A 25622-nucleotide genomic window follows, 5' to 3' on the forward strand; every position below is an offset into this window, starting at 1 on the left:
TTATTGTCTTATGAAGGTGACAACAAATTTGTCTAACTTGATACTGAACTTCTTCAAATTGAATTCACAATTGTAACACAAGCATGACAACTGTATATACTGATTATATTGAAGCTTCTTTGAACGAATACATCTAAATAAAACATTGGGACAGCAACAGCATAAAGACGTACATGTTACGGCGTTGATCGTAAAAGCAAGAATGAATAACTCAAAGTGCACACACAATAACCAGGAAGTAATCGAATACGTCACACAGTGTTATGCTTCGCTGACTCGATAGACGAGAATTTTATGTCTTACAGACTTACACAATCTTATATTACATTAATTTATAATATTATCACATATAATCGAGGTATTTACGTTTGCTTTGAATGTATTCAGTTCACTATATAAAAATTAACTTTGCAGACTCGCGAAATAATAATTGATTCCTTCCAGCATAAATCATCTCTTTGATTGTTACTTAAGTTAGTTTTCGCGTTTCTCTTTTCAGTTCTCTATTTTCTGTTTTTTGTTGCTTTGAAAATGGAATGCATCGCTTATTTATATGCTTACATAACTTTTTTGTAATGCATAAATTTCTTCTGTAGGCTATATTTCGTTGTTGAACTCCGAACATTGCACCATCTTGGTTGATTTTGACGTCTGAATTCTGACGTATGTGTTTTCCAAATTCTTATACCAGTTCAAGCGAGGTAAGGTCTGCAGAGCTTATTAATGCAGATGCAGAGCTTATCTGTCTTAACTTATGCTATGTTAACTTAATTTACCTGTTGAATTAATTTTCTGACTCTATTGTTGCGTGCGGTTAGAATTCTCCAACCTCTTGTCAGCCGAAAGTTTTTAATATTACAACAGATATAGTTTACAAGAAAAGGTTTTTATTGTAGGTGCTGTACACTTTCTCAATATCACGCATAATCAAAAACATAGTAATACCACTGCTTATAAGATGTCTATTGAGTTGCAAACACCATGACTAGCGTAGTAAGCTCATCTGGCTCTTTCTGTGTCTCTCCGTCTGGCGAGGTGATAAATGCTTCTGTCTGTAACTACTAGAGATGGGCCGATACGAACCCAAACTCGAATAGATTCGCCGAATATCACCTTTATGGAAGATTCGAGCAACACGAATACCAACAATGGCGAATCCGAATACAATATTATTTATAAATTTACTGACTTTTGTTAAAAATAATGATCTAGTTTCCAGACAAAGCTAAACTAGAGTCAGCAGTACTTATAATGAAGGTCGTTTTCTTAACGATTTTGCTTTTTCAATCGTTTTTTAAACACTATTTTTCAAAAGAAACCGATTTGTTTATCGATTACATCATGTTACAAGCAAGACTTGACAAATTTCGGATAAAATTTTATTGTTTGGTTCTAATACGAATAGATTCGGGATTCGTTCGTGTCGACCTTCATGATATTCGGGTTCGCACGAACCCGAATTATCTTCCTCGCGGCACATCCCTAGTAACTACTACTGGTATAATGTGCTATTGTGCTGGTATATATTGTGCAAGACTTATCAGATTGTGGCTATGAAGTATAAGATCCTTTTTTACAGGGATCAAACGATATCAGCAAGTACTTTATGTAGTGAACAAGAAATGAACTCAACGCCCCGTTAAACTGTGACAAATGCTAATGTAGACAACCTTGCCTGCAATATTGTGTTAATGTAGTATCTATGCTCAAAATTACTTTTCACAGTTTCTTGTTAACTTAACATAGTAACCTAAATCTACCTTCTAATCTAATTCCAATAACACCTTAAATACACTTTTGCATGACGTTTCTCCTAACCTCTCCGCCTATCTTTCACAACAAGCGGCATGACCTACTTACGATGAAATAGTCACTCCCAATCAATAATCGCGTAACGTGGCGCGTATAGCGTAACGTCACTTCTTGTCTATACTCTAGTGATCTAGTCTATAGGTTACTCATCTCTCTTATTAAAGGAAAGACTGTAGGTCTTCTGTATACATCAGGGGTGGGTAAACTTGTTCAATGAAAGAGTCACTTGCGGAAAACTATAAACACCAGCGAGCCGCAAAATCAGGAGTGTTTGTCAATTTGGTTATTATAATATAATATATAATATTGTATAATTAGTATTTAATTTGGATAGTACTATTCAGCTAGAAGAGCCACAAAAAATATGTCGGCGAGCCGCAGCTTGCCCTCCTTTGGTATATATAATCGTAACAGCATATGTAAGAAGTCGGGACCAGTACGAGAAATAAAGGAAACACTAAAAGTGGTATACCTTTATGCGAAACACGGTTCATATGCTAAGAAGGAAAAGGTAATTAGCAAGATTTGTATTTGCTTCTAATTCACACTACTTCAGCAATTAGCAGTAGGTGTCGCATTGATTGATAAATGATTTAATTAAAATAGCAGATTAGCAAATTTTAATAATATCATACCTAATATGGAGAAAAGAAGAAGGCAATAAATTTTGAGCGATATGTTTGCAACAAAGTAATAAGATTTTACCGAGGTAAATAATATTGGAAGACAGATAGCCTACATTATGTCATCAGAATTTATGATGTTAACAACGTGACAAGTTGGTAGCGACAAACAGTTGTTAACAAAGCAATGGAGCCCTGTGAATTGATTCAAACTCCTGCAAATATAAATTACCAGTACTTATCCGAGATTTTTTAGGTTAGATAACTTGTTAGTTGACAAAGCATTTAACGACAAAACCGCCAATTGGCAAATGAAGTTTGTTTACATGCAATTGGTTGTGTCGGGCAATCAATGTAATTAAACCGGTTTTCAGTGAGTGATTTCAATGTTCTCATAAACGTCTCGATGCTTGAACCTGGGTAGATTTAAGTTTCGCTATAATGGCTACCAATGCTTTCCAATTAGTTTGTCCAGAACAATCGCTTGAAAACGAAAAGTATGTTTATGCAAAAAATGTTGATCGTACTTTGTGCATGCTATGGCTTAGAATCACATTCTGTGGGCTTTAAATGTCTAGTTGTTTACTGTAACTCGAAAAGTTTTGTCAGATAAACTATCTCTCGTCAACCATCTATAGCCAAAACGTCGACCCATCAGGAATAACCGCACTGCCATAGTATACTGTGTTGTGTTAACACTGGCGCAGATATCTGAAACCACTCGACAAAAGCTCTTGGTAACCTCATACTGTATAACTGGATTGGCATGAAGGACTCATTTTTCGCTCTTGTCTTCTGGGTTTAAACATTTGTTTCAGGTTACAGTGGTGACTGACTACAAGTTGGCTAAGTCAGTGGTTTATTTGATCAATAAGTAATTTTTGGTAGAAGACACTTTCACCATATACTGTAATGGGAGAAACTTATGGCGAAAGGGAAAGTTCAGGTAGGGCGAGTAATAGCTATTGCTGTTTATGCATGGTCAAGTTGTGGCAGCACTATAACAATTACGAAGTTGGTACGTTAATTACTATAGTGGTGAGTAATCTGTTTGATAATTAACTTTGTTTTTCTTAGGTATAGGCTCAAATAACCTGAAGCAATGTTTCAGCATAAACACAGCATACCTTCCGCTAAAAGTGCTCTACTTTCTCTACCTCGCAGGTGCTTGTGTTGTTATAATTGCGGTCTTTTAGTATATGCCTTCACTCCGTAAATCAATTAGTATGTATCCAATCATTTTCTGTTTAGGGGAAGCTTCCTTTTTGGTATTTTTATCTGTGTTCATGAGACATCTTGGTTTATCCACTCAACAAAGCGGCATTCTTTTTGCTGTACATCGTTCTCTCGGTATTATAGCTTCACCTGTATTTGGGGCCATTTCCGACAAAACGGGTCGACCTAAAACTGTGCTAATAGCGCTGCTGCTTGCAGCTTCTTTCACATCTTTATCTTTGTTAAGCGTTCCTGTACAATCCTATCAGCGGGTGGTAGAGTCAGGTAAAATGTTTTGTATAGATCTGTGCGTAGCCATGGCGGTTCGACTACTGGATAAAGTTTCTAAAAAATTGTTTATGTGTGTTGCTTTTATAAATTGCAATATGTTTTTATTTCTACCTTTAGTAAGACTTGAAACCCACAATACGAAGGAAATGAAATATAACATAACAACTGAAAACATGAAAAACCTGACCATCGAAGTGAAGGTAATTCAAGCTATAACTTTTACAAGTTGAATGCAGACATAATTTCGTAATATATGTATACACGCATATTGTTACATTTACATAGACCTTGCTCAATGTTATAAAAAACATTACAGTAGATTTAAAATCTTTGTTTTTACTAAAGGGATTTCTTGCCCAATGCAATTTTAATTGGATGAAATAAGACTAACATCGTGAATAAGAATAGCATATAAATAGCTGTATCGAAACATAGAAAAACGTCAACTAACTTATCCTCACTGTATTATGAAATTATGAGTTTTTGAAGTTATTGGTACTGAGATAGTAATATTTTTCTGTTACTGTTATTGTTATAAAAATACATGCGTTGCCAATCTAACAGAGCTTATCTTACTGGCCCAACCTTGGCATATTTTACTGTACTATAAATAGCCTTTTTTTTCTTTGAAACCATTAACAGTAACGATAAAATTTTATTGCTGACAGAGTTTCCACTTGCTTTAGCAGACTGAGCAGTACGACATTACATTTTGGGTTTCATTATCACTGCTTACAGTGGCTGCATTTTTCTACACTAGCCCAATATCAATCATTGAAGCTACAACGTACAAAATACTTGGTGCTAAAGACAAGCATAATTATGGACTACAAAGGCTTTGGGGGTCCATAGGATTTGGTATTGCATCTGTTCTTAGCGGATATTTAAAAGGTAGTCTTCTTCTTTTAAAGTTGTTACTTGTTAATATAACCTAAGACAAACCTGGTGAAATCAAAAACGTTCAACCACAGGCAGGACAATACGCACGGTATAGGCTGCCATAATCTCTTGATCACAAACAAAAACAGGAAAAAGCTGCCATATGTTACCTACGCGATAAGAGCTAACTCATTTCAAGTATCTAAATAAAAATAAAAACTCTTACCAAAGTTTTCTGTTAGATTTCTTTACTTCCTTTTCCGATGCCACTACATCCAACATACAATTCATTCCTTCGTTTGGAGGGGCGTGGCTCTTTTGGATTCTATCAGCTGTTGTTGTTTCTAAACTTCCTGTTGCTAATTGCTTGAGCGAGCCAATTCTGCTTCGAAACATTAAGGTGAGATTTTAAATGGTTGTAATTAAGTATAACATGCATTTTTTGTTTTGGAGGGGAGCGTATGTTTCATTGACAACATGTCGTTCTACGTTATGTTCTGAATGATCCATAATTAAAGCGTTTGAGCATCCATGGAAGTGACCGAACAGTAGGTCTATATTCTCGAGCAATATTTTTACCTTGAGGAAATGTTATTATGACGTCATTTTAACAGGTACAGTATCAAACAAAGAGCTTAGTATGCCATGTTTCTTGAACAAAGTGTTGTGTGCTTGCACGTCATTTGTAAAACGATAATACTGTAAGAACCAAAACAGTAGAAAATATTTCATTATTCAAAGAACCAACTATACCATATTAATAAAAAAGTCTTTTCTACTGTTTTGGCTCTTGTATTTGTTCTGCAGTACGTATGAGTCGTAATTCCCAACACTTTGTTCGTATGTCATTGTTTTAGAAAGGAATATTTTACGGTTATACAGCGCAATGCAGAAAGAGAAGGGGCATGTTGCCAAATAATCATAGTTTAAGACGAACTGAACAAAGCTGCTACTCAAAAACCAGCAAATCAGCAAGAAAAGGCAGCAAAATTGTAAATTTTGTAAACACTTATCCTGGAAGTTGCCATGTTTGATTAATCAATTATAATTGTGCTGCCGATATTGATCATTTCATCCCCTATTTGCCGTGGTTTATTTTAGCTCTTATTTGCCTTGTATATGCTCTCATAATTGAACACTATCATAATAAGCCACAAGTTGAACAGTTTTAGGCTCAGATTGTACCAATCTAACTCAAATATTGATTGATGTGGTGCCAATTCTACTGGGTTTAGTCTAAATCTTGTGTTGAATATCGCGACTTCAGTATTTTAATGTTTACTCCACTCGTTTCAGCAAAGCTTGTAAGTACGTACGTGTGTATACTGTACTGTATAATGTCACTGTAGAAACAAGATTTTATGTAAACTCCCAACAACAAAAAACATAGTTACCCTTTGGTTTAGCAATTTCTCTAAACACATTTTTAACTGTTATCATCTTTTAAATGTTTACCAATCCGATTTGATTTTTGAGAATGTTTGTCTTTTTTGCAGGGCGTCATTACAAGCCAAAAATTTGTGTCTTTTTTAACGCTTGTTGCGTTTTTCTATGGTTACGCACTATCACTGTCATACAGGTTAGTTGATCAATAATATAAATAAACGTTTAAAGTCCATTTGCAGTGGCCTATGTAAATACCTATAAGACTGTCCACAAAATATTGATTTTATCTTCCTCGCTTTGGAGCTTAAAAGCAATTATAAACCAATATTGGCAGCTGCATATCAGCTGCATATCATTTGTATTGTGCTGTATATGCTGTGCTTTATGTTTAGTTATGGATATTGGCTTGCAGAAGAAAAATTGAATGCTTCATCTGCAACACTGGGAATTGCATCCTTATGTGGGTCATTAGTTGACATTCCATTTTTTCTGGGATCAGGTTTCCTTATACAAAAATGTGGTCACTTGTCCTTGCTGCTATTTTGCCAAATAATATTTGCGGTAAATTTCAAACTCATTAAGTGATACGAAAAAATGGTGTTCTAATAATAAAGTTTAAATGGTGTTAATTTCCAGATGAACACCAAATGTTTTGCGAAAGAACTTTCTTCAATTTGTTTGCAAGATATACTCGATTAGTGTGTCAATTAAAACTGACATTTCAGTTTCCCTAAAAAGTTGCAAGCTGGTTATTTTAATATACATTTACACTTTAGATTCGCCTTTATTTCCTTTCGATAATAACTAAAGCGTGGCAATTTATAATTCTGGAAGCTATGCGGGGTATCAATTGGGGGTTGATGTGGCCAGTTGCTTGTTCTTATACAGTATGTATAAGCCCGAAGAAACTGGAAGCAACCACAATGGGAATCATGTACGCCACAACTCATGGGTTAGGTATGTTTCTGTTACTTTTGTTTATATATTTTATCATACCCCATCACCAGGTGTATACAAGTTTGAAAGCTGTAAAACTAGCTCAGTGGTAATTCTTCAGCAAACCACATAAACGATATGTATGCTGTGTTGCATATAGGACAGATTTTGCAAGCTCAAAAATTAAAATCAATCACCTAAAAACTGCGTTGGAGCCAACTTCGACATAAAACAATAAAAATATACTACTAACTTTGATTTTAAAGATTGTCGTTATGCATAGCTGAATTATTTCGTATTTTTAGGATACAGCTTTGGATCGCTGTTTGGTGGATATCTTTTTAAGGAATTTGGGAGCGAACAAATGTTTTTTATATCGTTCGTGCTGGTGCTGTCATCAAGTGTTTTGTATCTTTTGATTACTTTGCTGGTGAGAGTCTTTTTCCAAAAGGACACTTTGTCCAGTGAGTTCTAACTTTTCATTGTTTGTTCAAAAATTGGACGAAGACAAAATATTGCTTTTATATTTGGGCGACAACTTTTATAATAATTGTTTTAATACACCAAGACGTTCAAGTCGATGAAAACGAAGAGCTGAAAAAACTTTCCAAATCAGGTAATCATAAGCTGGGTCCTGTAGAACATCGCGCACATAGAGCGGATGAAGATGACAAAATTCAACAGCAGCAAAACTTTATAACCCATGAAACTCGAGCGCTCTGATAGTACAAACTAAAAGATACAATTTTGTGCCAATATTTTGACCTCAGTATTGCGCCAGTATACATTTCTTTTGCACGTGTACTTTTGATTTTAATAATTGCATGCTGTTACTGTTTTTGTTTATTTTGATGGATCTCAAGGCTTTGTGTAGTAAATTACTTTCAGTTACTAAATATTTTGGATTTTGTTCAAACATTTGCTAGTAGCAACTGAGCACAGATTTTATATGCCCACATGTCTATAGCGCGCCGACGTCAAATGTTTGTGATCACTGGCAGTGTGTTTTTGTCACTTTATCGAAGTTGGTATGAAATGTATAGAACTTATTAATAGCTCATAATTGATGCTGGATTGGACATTTTTTATCAGGAAATGGAGCTGTCAGTGTTAACGTTAACCAAATTTAATGAAATTTGTTTTCAATTGTTCATGTCAGAAATACACTATATACTGCAATGTAAAAAAGAAATTACAACAAGAACAAAATTCCAGGTAGGGCAAAATATTGGTGGCCAGTTGAGAATACAAGAGTGAAGTTTGCTATGTAGGCTTGGGCTATGACCACGTATCAATAAATTAATTCATGAAAGTTTAATTAATTGTTTATAACTTGGCGCTAATCTTGTTACAGCATAATGCAACAAAAACATGATCACTAACAAACTCTGAATGCGAAAGAAGTCGTAAAACCTAGAGGGTTTAAAACGTGCAGCAAGATATTCGTTATACTGTATTTCATGGTATCGTGTATTAGTGGCGCAGGGATCATCATCACCACACGATTTGATAAGAAAACTCGGACCGTTTAGAGAATTGATGCTAATTGTTATAGTTAACCCCTATTTCTAACAGACATTCTGTGCAGATCTGATACTATTTCAATATTAATAGTGATGTATATTTTTTGTTTTACTCTTTAACGCTGTGATACATTTTGGCTTTGTTCAGTGCGCGTTCCATTTGAATTACTTCCAGATTTTCTAAACCTATTACTACCACCCGCGCATTGCGTTTTTCTGTCGATCAGTCTAGTTTTTCAAAGAACGTTTTCCCTAAACAATGTGTTCAAAAAACAATATTCCGTTTGATATGAACAAATAATGCAGTATATCAACATCAATCCTTAAGCTTGGTTAACATACAGTATTGTTCAGAATGCATTAAGCGGATAACGGATACGGCGTATCCGATACGCCGCCTTACAGGTTCACCACAAGATTACTTAAGTTTTGTTGAAACGTTTCGGATGCTCCCAAGCACACCTTAATAAACGTTTTCGGCTGGACCACAGCTAATTGACATACGAGTCACCCACTCAACTAATTCTCTATATAGACCAATTAAACTCACTTTACATACACTTGTACAATAAAGGAAACTCAAACTCTTCAAAGGAAAGCACATTTGACGAACCAGCCCTATATACGTTGCATCATGAGGTGATGGTTTTCGTATCCAATGTTACAGCGACGTAGATCAGGACACTCAGCCTCAAAATTAACATGACCGTCGTATTGTGAATTGATGTTTTGATTTTAGCTATTTCAGGTTTTATCGGTGTAAGATTTAGGTTAGGTTTAGGTTATTATGTTATGGCATTTAAGTTCAGAGCTAGATTTAGACTGTGATGGACCTGGGGCTAAAAGGTACCAAGGACCTAGGCGGAATTTTGTCTCTACCATTTAACATAAACCAAAATGCAGACAGAATATTCACAAACAGTATTTCACCAAACATGTGATACAAATTACCTATTTTTTAAATATTTAATCAACACATTCCCTATAAATCATAATAAAAATTTTGATTGTTTAATAGAAAAAAATATGTTATACCTCTATTATTATTGGTTTAGGAATTTGAACTGCGACTGCAGGAGAATTACCTGCCCACGCAATTTTTTATTGTTTCTTTGTTAATTAGAATCAACTAATTACAGTATTCGTTGACATATGCCTAACGTATGTTTTTAATAAACCAAGGTGTTTGTTTGCTAAGTTTTCGGTATGTTGCTCAACATTCTATACTTTGGAGTGAGCGCTTATGCACGAATTCTTTCTACAGTTTAATTCTTGTATTAGCTATTCTTCTACTTCAATATGATGCTTAGTGGCCTGACTTCATCATGCAGCGCACGCTACAAATGAAAGCCACGAACCAAGTTTGATTTAAGAAAAAACAAGTGATATTAAAAAATTAAGTTCCAAACAAAGCTAATTTTGCAAAACAAACATGCAGTTAATAAATGCAAGTCAAACGGAGCCTAAACAAGATATTTTTCATAGCTTATGATAGTTCATCGCTAATCATGAGATTAAACGTGGTGTAAAAATGGGCCTGCAATACATAGGTTGGTATTTTTGTCTATCTTCTGCAGACACGACAGCAAATAGCAATAACTAGATCATTAACGATTTATAGCTATACTCTTTGTACCATTTTCGATGACAATTTCAAAGAAAAACACAGAATGGAAACGGAAATACCAAATCGATCAGGAAATGCCCGCTCTGTAGCAAGGACTCGAAAACGTTAGACGGCTTGCTCCGTATGATCAGTGAATTATCTCCGAGTTTCAGTTGTGCAAAAACTGTTTTCAGTCCAAATATAACAAAGGTAGATAGGCAGGAATCAATAAATAAATCACAGAAATTCCAACACCAGCACAAAATTTACCGTTGTAAAGTGTAAAAAGTATTTTTTAAGTACTGCAATCTTTGTTTAGGTTACGAAATTTATAACTAAGCGTTAAAAATTATAGTTCCTCTCTTACTTCTAAGCAAACATGTGAAAACTAACATAACCGGTGCAGACTTAGGTCTGAACTACAATAAGTGAGTCAAGTCAAAATAAGCTATAAACTGTATATGTGAGGAATTAAAATATCTAGCAGTCAATTACTTATTTTTACTTGGAACAGGTGTTGATAAGTCACTTCAGATAAATCAAGACTACGCTGTGTATTATATTTGCGATATTAATTTAATTTGTTTACGATATCGTTGTTGTTGCAATAGTTGCATTTCCACGGTCACCGAACAATTTCCTGTAAAATTGCGAATGAAAAATCAATTGAAAAACTTTATATATGTCCCATAATGTCAAGGTTTTTGAAAAAGCAATCACTTCGACTAATACAAGAACACGATTAAGGCATGTAAAATTTTCAAACAACTATGTAAGCCTATTTCCTATAGTCACCCGACGAAGCAAACTCAAGTATGCAAAAGTTGATAGAAATAAATTCAAACTAACTTTTAAGGTGCTACGTTATTCAACTATTGTTTTTATACTGTAATAGTAATACTAATACTGTCTGCTTTGAATATTTCATGTTTTATTTGCATTTCGCCATACAGGATTTGCCTGATAGTACGTCAAGCAAGTAAATATTTGACAAACAAACTACACACCTACAAACTTTTGTGGTAAAAATGCATACAGTATTTTTTTATAAAGACGTACGTATTCCGGTGAGCCTTTTTTGCGTGTGGACCCAGGGACTGCAGCCCCATCAACCCCCACCTTAATCCGCTACTGTTTAAGAATTTAGGTTAATAGGAAACTGAAAAATAGCTTTGAATGCACGATTTCTTCCGTGGAAATAGTGTTGACTGTTGACCTTTCGAAAAACCCGAGGGGCGAGATACGAAACAGTTTGTGCTAATTGTCAAATTATCTCTTGTGTCTCACGGAATTCCTGTGCATATATAATAATAATTAAATAACTTTTAATAAATGACGCGTTGTTAATGGCACTCATTAATCAACATAAACATTGTCACTGCCTATTACTTGATTGCTTACTATTACCTTTTCTGTTTTTTTTAATGACTTCCAAGGTTTTGTTGAGTGTGTGTTTTCAGTTAATAAATGACTTTTCACGGAATGTGCTGATCATCATTGAACAATGTTGGTACACCTTTGTCTAGCGCTGACTTCAAATGCTTGTTATCACAGAATGAGTGTTTTGCTACCTTATCGCAGTTGTTATGACATGTGGAAATTAAATGCAGTTTTTAGTTGTTGGATTGGACATTCTGCATCAGGATAGGGAGCTACCAGTGTAACTGTATATCTCAACTAAAGATATAATTTATTTATTGCTTATGTTTATAATAAATCATATACTGTGATGAAGAAAAGTTATGATAAAAACAAAAGTCCAGGTAAAGGTGAAAAATATAGTTATTGGTTATTAGTTGAAATTAAAAGACGAATTTTGCTGGTATGAGCTATACGATTGTTATGCGTAAATAATAGTAATTCATGGTTATTTTTAAATATAGGATCAACTAAGCTATGGCTATGTTTGAGCATAAATACAGTCTACCTTCCGATCAAAGCACTGTACTTCTTTTACTTGGCAGGTGCTGTTTTTTACCTCATGTGTATAGGCTACTTTTCTTATACACTATATCTTATACGGTACGCAAATTTGCAGGCTTATTACAAATTAAAAGCAAAATTTTCGATTAAGTTCTACTGAGTCATTTACTTACATAGGTCAAGCTTGCTTTTGGATCTTTTTATCTGTGTTCATGAGACATCTTGGCTTGTCCACTCATCAAAGCGGCATTGTTTTGGCTGTACATCGTTCTGTCGGCATTATAGCTTCACCTGAATTTGGGGCCATTTCCGACAAAACGGGTCGACCTAAAACTGTGCTGATAGCGCTGCTGCTTGCAGCTTCTTTCACATCCTTATCTTCGTTAAGCGTTCCTGCACAATCCTATCACCAGGTGGTAGAGTCAGGTAAAGCTTGAACAATTAACTTGAACATGGCTGATTCAACTAACATATAGGAGTAAACAAAAACTTTAGGCATTTTGTGCACACAATTACTCAATATTTCATTTAGCAAAGTTGGAAAATCAGGTAGCGATAGTAGAAACTTTCAACATTATTGCTCAACAAACCAATGCATCAACACACTCCAACCAGACATCATTTGAAAAGGTATTTTATGTTTACGGTATAGCCTAAAGCTCAGGCTATCTTCTGCCAAGTGCTACAGGTGCGCCGAAAATCACAAATAAACGGAACCGCTTAACATAAATTTAAACCTACGACACTTTTCTTCGAAAATGGTGACGTTATGTCTATGTACGACGTAGGGAGAATTAAAGCATTTTAAATTTTCCTCGTCGCTTCATCATCTGGCCACAAATCGCAATACTGGTTGCTAAATCAAAAAATTAAGTTCAGACTTTTAAATCCACAATCATGTTGTTTTAACATGTTTATGAAAACCACTACAATTTTTTCTTCACAAATTTATCCTTCTTATTCAGACTCAAACCTCAAATCTTGATAACAAATCGCCAGATGAAATGAACATTTCTAACTTCGGAATAATTTTGGTCGCTTAAAAACCTTAATACTATGTGACTCATATCAAACTTTTTTTCTGCAATTCGTACACAATTTCTAATTTTCTTTTTGAATTTAATTTCTTTAATTTTTTAACAGTTAAATTTATTTTTCTAATTTTCAATTCTGATTTAATACAACTTCTAATTTTCATTCCACAAAATCATCCCGATTCCGGGTGCAACTATTGTGGTTATAGGTGCAATAAGAATATCTATACACAGAAACATACTTACTGCATATTAATATGTTGTATAAATAATAAGTTCTATAAAAGGATTTTTTATTAATGTGCATTTACAATGTGCAGTATAAAATTATAAATACTTTTACTGAAAGAAATAATGCGGGGACTGCATTTATGAAAATGAAACTTAAGTCATCATGGCTATTTCGTAATCCAAATATTGCCTTGTTAATTCAATGTCACATGCCCAGATTATTTTTGGCCGTAGTTGTAAAAATAAAAGAGTATCGCTGAAAAAAAATTATGTCTACTTTAGCAACGGATGGAGCCGTATGACCTGACATTTTGGATTTTGGTATCGCTTATTGCACTTTCTGCATTATTTTACACAAGTCCTGTACCAATTATTGAAGCTACAACGTACAAAGTACTCGGTGCTAAAGACGAGCATAAATACGGACTGCAAAGGCTTTGGGGATCCATAGGATTTGGTGCCATGTCTTTGCTGAGTGGTTATTTGAAGGGTAGGATAATTGTGTGCTGTTGCCTGTTTAAAGAAATTCTGGTTAGAATGATAAAACAGTATAGACAGTATAACGTGTACAATATAGCTTAAATATTTTATTTTTACGCATAATAATACTACCCTATCGAGTTAAACTCAGTCAAATTATTTTGCTATCTGTTAGATGTACTGTATTTTCTTTCTTTTCCGATGCCACTACATCCAACGTACAATTCATTCCTTCGTTTGGAGGGGCGTGGCTCTTTTGGATTCTATCGGCTGTTGCTATTTCTAATCTTCCTGTTGCCAATCGCTTGAGCGAGCGAATTTCTCTTCTAGATATTAAGGTGAGATTTTAAATGGTTGTCAAAGGTGTACTGTTTGAGAGGCGTAGGCTATATTTTATGATTATTGCAAGTTATCGTTTTCTTCTTTTCTCGGTATGGAAGCCATTTCAAAAACAAACAACAAAAACCATTTCTGTTGTTCAGTGGATACTTCAATAGCAGTAAAAGTAATAATAAATAATTTATTACAAATAATGTTTTAATAATAATAATAATAATAATGAAGGGAAATAATTTCTATCTTAGAAGAGATTTCTCTGTATCGACAGGAGGCTATTACGAATCAGAAATTTATTTCATTTTTGGTCTTGATTTTATTCTTTTATGGCTACGCATTGTCAGTATCATTCAGGTAAGCCTGTCAATGTTATGTTTTTTCTTAAGTATTTACCTTTATTTACCACGCATAGAAAAAAATTCATTTAGACAAATCTAACTTATAAGGACATAGGCAATGTAAAGGCTAGTGGGGCAAAAAAGTCCGAATTGAATTGTCTTCGTACCTGCTTATGTTATCTGCGATATAACTGCTGTTATATAATTGTACTGTAACTGATACAAATGTTGTTGTATCCATTACTTTGAGGTAATAACTAATAGGAGTGTGCCGAACCCGAAACCTCGACACGGATGCCATCGTTTTTAAGTGTTCTCACGATTCACGAACATTAGCTTTACTCCAGGTTTCACCTGAACGCTTGGTTTTTCGACCTAAAAACAAAAGTGATAAGTAATGAATTGTACCAATATTCGCTGCCGAGAATAATTTGTAATCTTCCATCAATTACATCAATTATAGAAAGACTACATCACTACAAATCACATCAAAGAACTACGCATGTCGAGGACATATAGACATTGAATGTATTCTAGCCAACAATAGATCGATAAAGACTTTTCTTCCTTCAGAAATCAGTTTGTTTGTTTATTATGACGTTATAGGTTCGAAGAGCTATAACGTTATAACTCACAAGAGCTTCAAGTTCGAAAGCTCGGTTTCGTACAAGTCGGAGCTTTTTTCGTTTTTCTACAACCCGGGTTAACTCTAACTGCAGATAACTAGTAACTCTTGGTTTCAACTGTTAGTATATAGTCTGTGTTATAGGCTTCAACGATTTTGTAGTTTCTGCTTGTACTGTTACATTAAGCAAAAATTAACTTCACATGATACGTAACCACTCAAATTTAGAGAACGTTTATATGTTCAGTTATGGATATTGGCTTGCAGAAGAAAAATTGAATGCTTCATCTGCAAAATTGGGAATTGCATCTTTATGTGGATCATTAGTTGACATTCCACTTTTTCTTGGATCAGGTTTCCTTATACAAAAATGTGGTCACTTGTCCTTGTTGCTATTTTGCTAAATAATATTTGCGGTAAATTTCAAACAACATAAAGTGTGAAGGTTGATGAATAAAAAAGCGATGGCACAAAATACTAGTTTGTTAATAGTAAAGTTAAGAGGGTATAATTTCCTAAACTATTCATATATTTCACAAAAGTATTTTTTTTTACTACAAGAACGCATAATGCGAGATAAATCTGTGAAATTATAGCTGAAGTTTTAATTGCATTAAAACTCTTACATGTTTTTTTTGTACAATTGCCATTTAGATTCCTCTTTATGTCCTAACGGTAATAAATGAAGCGTGGCAATTTATAATTCTGGAAGCTATGCCGGGTATCAATTGGGGGTTGATGTGGCCAGTTGCTTGTTCTTATACAGTATGTATAAGCCCGAAGAAACTGGAAGCAACCACAATGGGAATACAGTAATGTACGCCACAACTCATGGGTTAGGTATGTTTTTGTTACTTTTGTTAATATATTTTAACAAACCTCATCAGCAGGTAAAAACAATTGAAACTAGTAAAATTAGTGCAGCGGAATCTCCTCTTTTCAAGTGGAAAGCATTGTACTGTACAATGCATGTCAGATCGATATAGCACTAAATAAACAATAATTATTGTTGAAAGTGCAACAGCCAACGCCACTACTATAAGTGAAACTGAGAAGACCGGTTTCGCTAGAATTTTCCATACTCGAGTTTTTTTGAGTTATAGACGTTTGGATCCTTGGACCATACTATTTACCAAAATGTACTCAGTCGATGTAGCTACAAAATACCAAAATGTATTTGCACAATATTTACATTGCATTTAAGCATATAGTCGACGATATGTATTCAAGTTCATGCATATACTATGATATGCATATGTATATACCATATCTATACCTATAAAATATTTCAAAGTGATAAAGCAACGAAGTTGTAATGCGCTATAGAACTAAATACATTATGAAACGATACAAGAAAACGATGGTTTCAAGCTTACGAAACGTTTTTCGGGTCAGGTTAATAAATTATTGTAATTTAAAAATAATTGAATGCATAGCGTTTGTGATTCTTTTTTTTACAAATGCCTAATAAAGCCGCAACAAAGCAGTTCACTGTCCAGTGTTCACATATGTTTTGACCTGCGGTAACTTGTAGCAGGACCTTAACAAGGGCAAAAATCGCACTTGCACTGACTGTACTAGAATCCGCTATACAAAAAGTTCCGGTACCAACAAAGTACGGAACTACTTTTTTGAAATAATGTCGACTATCGCCACTATCGTTTTTTGTTTTGCTAGGTACAGTTATCTATGGTATACTTACAAAATACCGATTGTCCACCTCTGTTGACGGTTACAGAATGCAGCTCTAATTATATGATACGTAATCGCAGTAAAAAGAGTATAAGTTAGTTAAAGTTACAAAAGTTTTGATATGAAATGAAAAAAAATTAATTTTTTTTTTAGATATTTGTACTACAGTAGTTACCGCTTTATAAATCACCTCGCGACCGGACTTCTTTCACACTCATTGACCAAATCTATTTCTCGTGTTTGTTAACCTGCTGTTAGGTCCCCTCTTGTTCTAAAATTGGGGGAGATGGCTCATGAATATATAGGTCCTTGACTACATTAGTTACATTTCGGTATTTAGTAGCTACCTTAGTTACATCAGCTACATTTTGGTATATAGAACGACCCCCACTACAATAAGTGGAATGAGAAGGACAATTCGTCAGAGATTTCCATGCTCGAGTTAATATAGACGTTGGGATTCTATTGGTTAAATTGTACATTACTTTCTAGGTCCAAATGCAAATATTGTTTACCAAGCGTTTGTCTGAGACGTGTTTGTAGTCACTGAAAATTTGTTGCAGCGTAAGATTTTAAAGTTCGTCAGTCTGTATAATTAAGTTGTTTGATCTGTTAAGGTTTCATCTTTCGCTCACTCCTTGGTGGATATCTTTTTGAAGCATTTGGGAGCAAGCAAATGTTTTTTGTATCGTTCGTGTTGGTGCTGTCGTCAAGTTTTTTGTATCTTCTGATTGGCTTACTAGGGCAGAGATTTTTTCGCAGCAACTCCTTTTCAAGTGAGTTAGTTATATGCAAGAATTATACAATTTTTTTGCACTAGCGTTGATATTTATGGAAGGAAGCTCGTTGACTCCAATTTTCTTATTTTGTGCTTTCGGGTACCGCGAACCAAATTTGCGATTCCGGACGAATTATATCGATCACAATGCAGGCAATAGGTAAACAATTTACTTGTTGGTATTTAACTCGAATTTTTTGTTAACTCAAAAGGTATATTTGGAGTCCCAATATCGACAATTTAGTTGAAAAAAACTGCATTTTAGCTGATTTTGTTAATGGGTTCTTATATGAACTAGAGACTTCGTACATTAAATGTTCGTTCTGTAATTTGATATCTCTTTACTTTAAAACTCTTTCCTGAGCACCGGCTTACATTTAAAAATCCGACACCATTCTGGCATAACTTGTAGTTAAATCGTTATGCAACAGTAGAACTAAGCAAGTGTGATTTGAGCAATTCAAAAAGCTTAATGAATGAGGTAGAATCAGTTAAACTTGTAAGGTGACTCCAGAAAGGTACCAGTCATTTAATTTATGACAACCTTGTAGGCTATTTCGTATAGGCGAGGTCGGGAGTATATATTTATATAAATCTTTATTAGCCTCCAATAGGTCCGAAAATGAGCGTGAGTTGTTTGTTGAAGATGTATCTATTATCCCCAGGTACGTTTTCAGAATCAATCAATCTAGAATTTGTGACATAGACAAAACAAAATTTAGAATTTGTGAAATAGACCCTCAAGTCACTGAGGATAAATTCCGCATGGATTTACGTCCGTCCGGCGATGCCCGAGTAGATGGAAACCCAGACGTATCAGGTGATAGATGATGTGGTTGGCACGTCCACGCTGAATGATGAAGCACCGATCACTGCGCAAGAGGTCAATCTCAATGTAGGCCCGGCTCCTGGCCCGGATGGGTTGACGTACGGCTTTTGGAAAGATCTCGACCTCAGGGGAGCAGAAGGGTTTTGTACCCACAGAAGGTGTCTACGAGCACATGACATCTTATAAATGACATGACATCATGACATCCAAACATCTTATAAAACAGATGATGACAAAATTTTCAATGCGCAAGCAAATAACCAAAGCAAATGGTGCTTCTTTCACCATGTGGGTAGAAGAACCATCTCCTCCACCTATCACCATCACATTGTACCCGGTCCCCCTCGACATCCCAGATGAGGAGATCATTCATCTCGTCCAGTCCAGAGACTGGGGTATTCTAAGAAGATTCAAATTTGGCTCCCACAAAGGTTTCCCACAATTTCACAATGAGTATCTTCACCTTCAAATTGACAAACTAAAGGAAGACCTGCTTCCTAATAAAATCTCTATCAACGGGCAATCCGTATCAATATCTCTTCCGGCAACTCCTATCCTGAAATGCGCATACTGCAGAAACTTCGGTCACCGAATCGAAACCTGCAAAAAAATAAAAATCAACCCTCCTCCTCAGTCAATTCAGCACTCTCCCCAAACTCAACATGGGGTAATCAACAAACAACACCCAATCAAACCTCTCCATCATCCACTGCTCCGACAGATCAACCCAACCCTCCAGCAACGCCTCCAATGACAGAAGAACAAGGAACCCCCACACCGGAACAAACTCCAAAATGACCAAAGATCATGACACCACCGCCATCGTAAATTCGGAAACCCAAAACCCATCCACTACAGAGGAGTCCAACAGCTCATCTGACTTTCAGACTGTCTCTTCTCTAGACACCTCCGAGGCTGAGAGGATCTCAAGGGAAACGTTCCCCCATACACCATCCAGCAACCTCAAAGAAAACAACAACTAAAACCAAACATGGGAGTAAACCCAAAGGCAAGCGAGTTTAAACACTCATACCAAGAACAATCTGTATCAGACTATTAAATCCGATGACTACAATCCAAAACATAGACAACTCTTTAACCCTAGCTACCATAAACTGTAATGGTCTTACCAAATCCCTTCAGCATATCCCCTTTTTCATCCAAAAATACCACATCCACCTGCCCAAAAGACTGATGAACGAGTAGAAGACAATCTACAAATCCACTCCGATATCCAACTTGATGTCCTAGACACTCATAAATCTGATGACATTGACTGTCTCTCGTCCAATGATGCGACGTCTTCCGCTTTTGAAACTGTAGCTGAACTTGCTTTACACGACTCGGATAACCCCTTGTCCATCCCAATCTCACAGCCCGATCATCCCTTTCATAACAACCATCTGCAACAATCTGGTGATAAGAGGAAATTGCTGTCTTGTTCCTCCGAAACAAATAGCGAAACAAATCTGGATTGGACTATCGTTAAATCTAAACATGGACAAAAGAAACCCAAAACTTCTCTCACCGACACTCAATAACCGTATACCTCAGCTTCTTGTAAAACGTAATCATGGCGATTAAAGTATGCTCTTTCAATTGTAATGGGATTCGATCCTCCTTAAAAATTTTACCTGCCTTCATGCATAAGTATCAAATAAATTCAACTCCTTCTACTACAGGAAACGCATCGACTATGTCACAAAACTGTTCATGCATGGGCCAGTTAATATCACTTTCAGGCCTTCGTTAATTTCCCCGCTACTGATGAAGCCAATCAATACTTTAAAGCTGGCACCTGTATATTAATCAATACCAACCTCCTGAAAATATCCTCAGTGCAGCACACTATAATCTACCAAAATCGTTTGCATTACATTTCTATGCGAATCAAGGATATCACCATCACTGTATATAACATCTACCTTCCTTCCGGGACATCTGCTAAAGCTTCCAGACTCCGAGGAAATCTGCTGGATCTCCTACAACAACCTCTGCATACCTCGACTGGCAGCACCATCATTGTAGGGGGTGACTTTAATTTTGTTATTGACGATATAGACTCACTCAACCCAAAACAGACGAGAACGGATAAAAAGATACTATTGGACATACTCAATACATTTTACTTAACTGATACTTACCGGCACCTCTTTCCCAACGTTAGAACATATTCATACATCCGATCCAACTCTGCGTCCAGGATAGACAGACTATATATTAATTCTCACAATACTGTTACCATTCAAGAAGCGACGTACCTTCCGATTAGACATTTCTCTGATCATTCCTTTGCAATGAACGCTAATACCCCCTTTTTGGAAACCGTCAAGGAGGGTGCGACGTCTGTTCACATCCTTTTTGACTCCTCACCAAAAAGCTCGTCGCCTTGAAGTCCATTGTACTTCCGTCCGTGTTCTTTCAGTTGAGACTGCGGTCGTTCACTCGTGGGTCGCTACAGGAGTTTGATAATACTGTCCGGCACTGTCTGAAGGTGGCGTTCCGATTGCCCAAGCGGGCATGTAGGGAGGTATTCCATGACTCTCCCGAAACAGGAGGCCTGGGCGTGACCTCGGTAGTCAAGTAGTACGACCTCCTCAAGATCTCCCAAGCCTTCAAGGTGCTGACGTCACAAGATGACCTCGTCGCGACCGTGGCATCAAATAGCGTCGCGGCTTATGCGAAACGTTTCGGTCGTCTATCAACTGTTAGCGCCAACGATAAGGCGGCCTACCTGAGTGGACAAACCGTTGGAAACTCTGAAGTTCGCCCTCCGGGGTGTCGTCTGGCCCAGAGTGTATGGACCCAGGTAAAAATACAATGCTTAATTAATGACAGAGGAGAAAAGGTCACACACGGAGAAGGAATCAAACAAATTGCTCACAACTTTTACCAAGACCTCTCGAATCAGGACATCCAATACTCAACGGAAGAATGCTAAGAATATTTATCATCCATTCCACCGATAACAACGAGCACCGAAGAAACAACACCACCGTTCATATCTGAAGAAGAAATTAAATTAGCAATACCGAATCTAAATAATAATAATTCTCCCGGAACTGATGGCTTAACCTCGGAATTCTACGTAAAACAACCCTAATCCCAATATTTCAAGAAATCTATAACAACAGTTACATGAGAAGAGAACTCACTGAAACACAAAACATGGCTATGATAACGTTAATACCAAAGTAAGGAAATAGAAAGGAGATCAAGAATTGGAGGCCGATATCACTCTTAACACAGATTACAAAATACTGAGCATAATTTTAAAAAAACAGGCTCATACCATATCCTTCCAAACCAACAATGTGGACGACTTCCGGGAAGAAACATACGAAAGATTCATTTTAACATACAGGCAGCAATTGAGCAATCTAAAGATAACAAATCAAGGCTGGCAATATTACAGTTCGATTTCAAGAAAGCCTTTGACAATCTCAATCATCAATTTATATCTGACACCTTGGAACATCTATTAAAAACATAATTGCTCCACTTGCAATAAACCCCATTCTAGCCAACCATCAATGTGAATCCCCGAAAGTTCACTAGAGACCAACCTGCTCAATATCCAAGCTGCACTAGAAGGGGGGACCGGATAAAACCTGGACACGACCCAATCCACAGATCGTTAATGGACGGTTGCTGAAATAGGTTTAAATCCGTTGGTTTGCAACAAAGCGTCCATGGGTCGGCTTAAGGATAAGTTTAAAGCAGTCGTTTCGAGAACGTCCATGGACGGTTTAAACAGTGAATACGATGAAACTTTTGAATATTGTAAGTGTAGGCTATTTACAATTTTTATGTGCTAATGGCAAATGTTTTCGTGGCACTTGGGGTAAATGGATGTTTCAGCATATAAAACATGAAAGGCAACAAGACAGTTTGAGTTGTGGCCCACTTGCTTTAAAGGTATTTTTAGAAATGATGTAACCACATTTGTGAAGATTAAGTATATTATCACTAATCAGTAATCACTATTTCAAACTATTTGGCATCACAATGTACAATTGTGTAAATTCGTAAAATAAAATTGGATTTTAATCAATTGTGAAAAATTGCTAATGTATCTACAAGTCGCATATTCCGGGAGCTCAAAGAATCCTTAACGAAAATTCTTGCGATCAACAGATCGACTTCGATACTGATAGCGATTCCTGCAAAAATTATCTAATGGACTTCGGTAATTTACTGCTTGGTTCAACAGGTGAGAGGTTATTGGGTTTTTAATTAGAGCTGCAGTGTTTGTAGCATTTCACCATGGTTCCTTTCAAACAAACGAGAACTCTACTTTGCCACTTTGATGTGAGAGAAGTTACAGAGACATTTGACATCACCTCCTTTATGGACCTGTTTATTGATTATGGTCCCTTTAACTCCCTGTCTAATAACATCTTCGGAATAACCCAACCCAACTTCAACGAAAAGATCTTTGCCATGACTTTCAAGGCTGACGATGACTCTAAAATGCTATCAAACGAATTTTAAAAATATACTCCCAACGAAAACCTATACAGACCAAAATTGATACTGTCCTCCAAATGTGGGTGTTCGACGAACTCCCCTATCCCTAAGAATCACTCTTTACACTCTCCCCCTAGACATCCCGGATCAAGAGGTCATTCACCTCGTACTTCCTCTCAAGGATGGGACACCCTCCGTCGATTCAAATTCGGATCGCATTAGGCTTTTCCACAGTTCCAAAATGAGTAGCCTACATACATATAGAAATTGACCAAAAAAGAAAACCTTCTAACCAAGCAAATCATCATCAACGGCATACCCGTGTCAGTAACTATGCCAGGCAAACCAATTCTGAAATGTGCATACTGGAAAAATTTCAGACACAAATTGCAAACGCTAAAATTGAAATAGAAAATACTTACTTAGCTGCTATATAACTTACACCGGAGTGGTCTGTACAAAACATATATATTTTTTGTTTCTTTTCACCCTAACAAATATTTAGGCCTAATTCTTGTTTTTAACTTTTACTTGGAGCACGGTACTGCTGAACCAAATATTTTCATAGATCTAACTTCTTGGATATTATATCACCCTTCGTTCAAGAAAATTTCAATAACTGCTAGTTTAACTCCAAATTTACCGAATCACAACGCTCTGCAATCATCCGTCTTATCCCTAAATCTTGAAATAAAAAACTGGAGACAGATATCCATTCTCAAGATGGATTACAAAATACTTAGTATTTTGGAAACCCAACAAAGTGGAATCCCTGGTGGATCACTTGAAACCCTACTACTCAACATTCCAGCCGCCGTGGAACAAGAACAAGATGGACTTGCCATTTTGAAACTGGACTTTACAAAAGCCTTTGATAAAGTAAATCACACCTTCTTCACCAAATGAAATTACCACCCACCTTGATAGAATAGATCAGGGCTTCCCAAACTGGGGGTCGCGACCCCGCAAGGGGTCGCAGAGCGTATACCAATTTTACACGAAGTACAAAATACAATCAAAACAAAATATCTTTCCAGCCTAATCAACATTAAAACCGCCTTGAGACCAGCATTAGTAGATGTTGAGCCACGGCTGGACTTGCTTTGTAGCAGAAAGCAGTCGCACCAATCACACTGAATAAATGTGTGTGCTTTTTTGTTTCCAGTGGCCTACATATGTGTAAAGTAGTAAGTAGGCTTTGAGTACTGGTTGCTTGAATTCAGTCTTTGCATCTCAATAAATGTCACTAATGACAAAGGTATATTTCGCACTGCTAATCAATTTAAACGTGAAGGGTCGCGGAAAACTTCAGAAGTTTGAAAGGGGTCGCGAGCAAAAAAGTTTGGGAAGCCCTGGAATAGATCACCATCGTTTATGATAGCCCTCTTGCCTATGATTATCTTCGGAGAATACCAGGAACAGTTTTTTTTGCAAACTGGGCTAAACACAACATAGGAACAAAACTGATGCAAATTTCCCCAAGTTCATTCTTCAATGTAATTAAATACTGGCCAAATCCAAATTATACATGGACAAAGACACTCTAAATCTACGACCAAGTGAACAACAATGATATTCTCCTACTTGCAGACCTCAATTTCCTATTGCAGAACCTGCTGCTTCGGCCCATCTCCAACCCTGGTTGGATGCTCATACCAAAAAGTATTTTTCAAACAAAAAAGAACTTTACTTTGTCACTTTGACAAGAAACTGGTTCCAGAAGATTTCGATATCACCTCCTTCATAGAATTGTTTATCGATGATGGTCACTTCAGTCTTTTGTATCAACACATCTTTGGAATGACCTAACCTAACCACAGAGAAAAAATCTTCTCGCTCACTTTCAAAGCTGATGATGAATCCAAAAATACCAACAAGCACATGCTGAATTCTTTCTTTCAGTTTGGCTCAGTAGAGCTATGAAATGCGCCAGAGGCTTTCTAACTAGGTTGGTATGAAGGGCGTGAAAATATCGAGTGAGCTATGAGGGTTTTATTGCTTTGTTTGAAAGTATGTTCGTGCAGACTAAGCACATGGGCAGTGATACAGTTTCACTGCTAGGAGCAATAGTAAAGCCAAACCCTAAATACTTACGATCATTCTGCGTAATACATGTCAGCATTGCATGATCGCTTAAAGCCATGTTGTAAAACTGAAGTACAGGGTACTTCCTCTGTCCTGTTAAAACCACCAACTTCATTTTCACTGTTGGGTTTCTTTTGAAAGAAAGGCATAAATACTTTCCTGTTTTCTAGACTCCATTATACAGTAACATTTCGTTAATGTTTGGTTAAAAGTCTTCTTAGCTTTCACATACAACTGGTGTTAAAACGAGTAGTAGTAAAGTAGACCATGTAGGCCTACTCCATGTTACGTTACACTGATGCAAATTACAAAAGTGATAAAGTTCTAAATCAGTTTAAAATTGGTTGTTTTATTTCTTTTATCAATGGACAATCCTGATCCACGGTTGAGAACCACTACCTTAAACCGTACAGGATACCAGTCATTTAGGGACCTTAGGCCTACTTGATGCAGTGGTTCCAGAGAAATTTACAGTTTTAACACAACCCTACATTATACAATGTATTTGTAGAAGTACTTTGCATACATGT

General features: G+C 36.2%; 1 protein-coding gene and 1 pseudogene across 3 annotated transcripts; both read left to right on the forward strand.

The window, feature by feature from the left end:
* Nucleotides 1–1967: 1967 nt before the first annotated feature.
* LOC143453460 (major facilitator superfamily domain-containing protein 6-like) lies at nt 1968–8289 on the forward strand. Of its 3 annotated transcripts, none has more exons than XM_076954800.1 (11): nt 1968–3381; nt 3513–3599; nt 3687–3935; nt 4059–4141; nt 4628–4832; nt 5063–5220; nt 6317–6399; nt 6599–6767; nt 6983–7163; nt 7448–7572; nt 7711–8289. In XM_076954800.1, exons 1-11 carry the CDS (start codon nt 3348–3350, stop codon nt 7738–7740), a joined length of 1404 nt encoding a protein of 467 aa, XP_076810915.1. In that variant the 5' UTR covers nt 1968–3347; the 3' UTR covers nt 7741–8289. The 3 variants fall into 3 exon arrangements, with proteins under 3 accessions (XP_076810915.1, XP_076810912.1, XP_076810913.1); XM_076954797.1 differs by having other exon boundaries at nt 7448–7606; nt 7711–8287; XM_076954798.1 differs by having other exon boundaries at nt 4631–4832; nt 7448–7606; nt 7711–8287.
* Nucleotides 8290–12000: 3711 nt separating this feature from the next.
* LOC143453010 (major facilitator superfamily domain-containing protein 6-like) lies at nt 12001–16054 on the forward strand (annotated as a pseudogene).
* Nucleotides 16055–25622: the final 9568 nt, after the last annotated feature.

Source organism: Clavelina lepadiformis, chromosome 4, assembly GCF_947623445.1.
Source record: "Clavelina lepadiformis chromosome 4, kaClaLepa1.1, whole genome shotgun sequence".
Taxonomy (NCBI): Eukaryota; Metazoa; Chordata; class Ascidiacea; order Aplousobranchia; family Clavelinidae; genus Clavelina; species Clavelina lepadiformis.

What these genes read in the sequence shown, in the direction of transcription:
- LOC143453460 (XM_076954797.1), top strand. Translation starts at nt 3,348, where the DNA reads ATGGGAGAAACTTATGGCGAAAGGGAAAGTTCAG. An exon ending in TCAGCGGGTGGTAGAGTCAG is followed by an intron (nt 3,936 to 4,058) that starts GTAAAATGTTTT and finishes TTCTACCTTTAG; the next exon opens with TAAGACTTGAAACCCACAAT. An exon ending in TTCTGCTTCGAAACATTAAG is followed by an intron (nt 5,221 to 6,316) that starts GTGAGATTTTAA and finishes TCTTTTTTGCAG; the next exon opens with GGCGTCATTACAAGCCAAAA.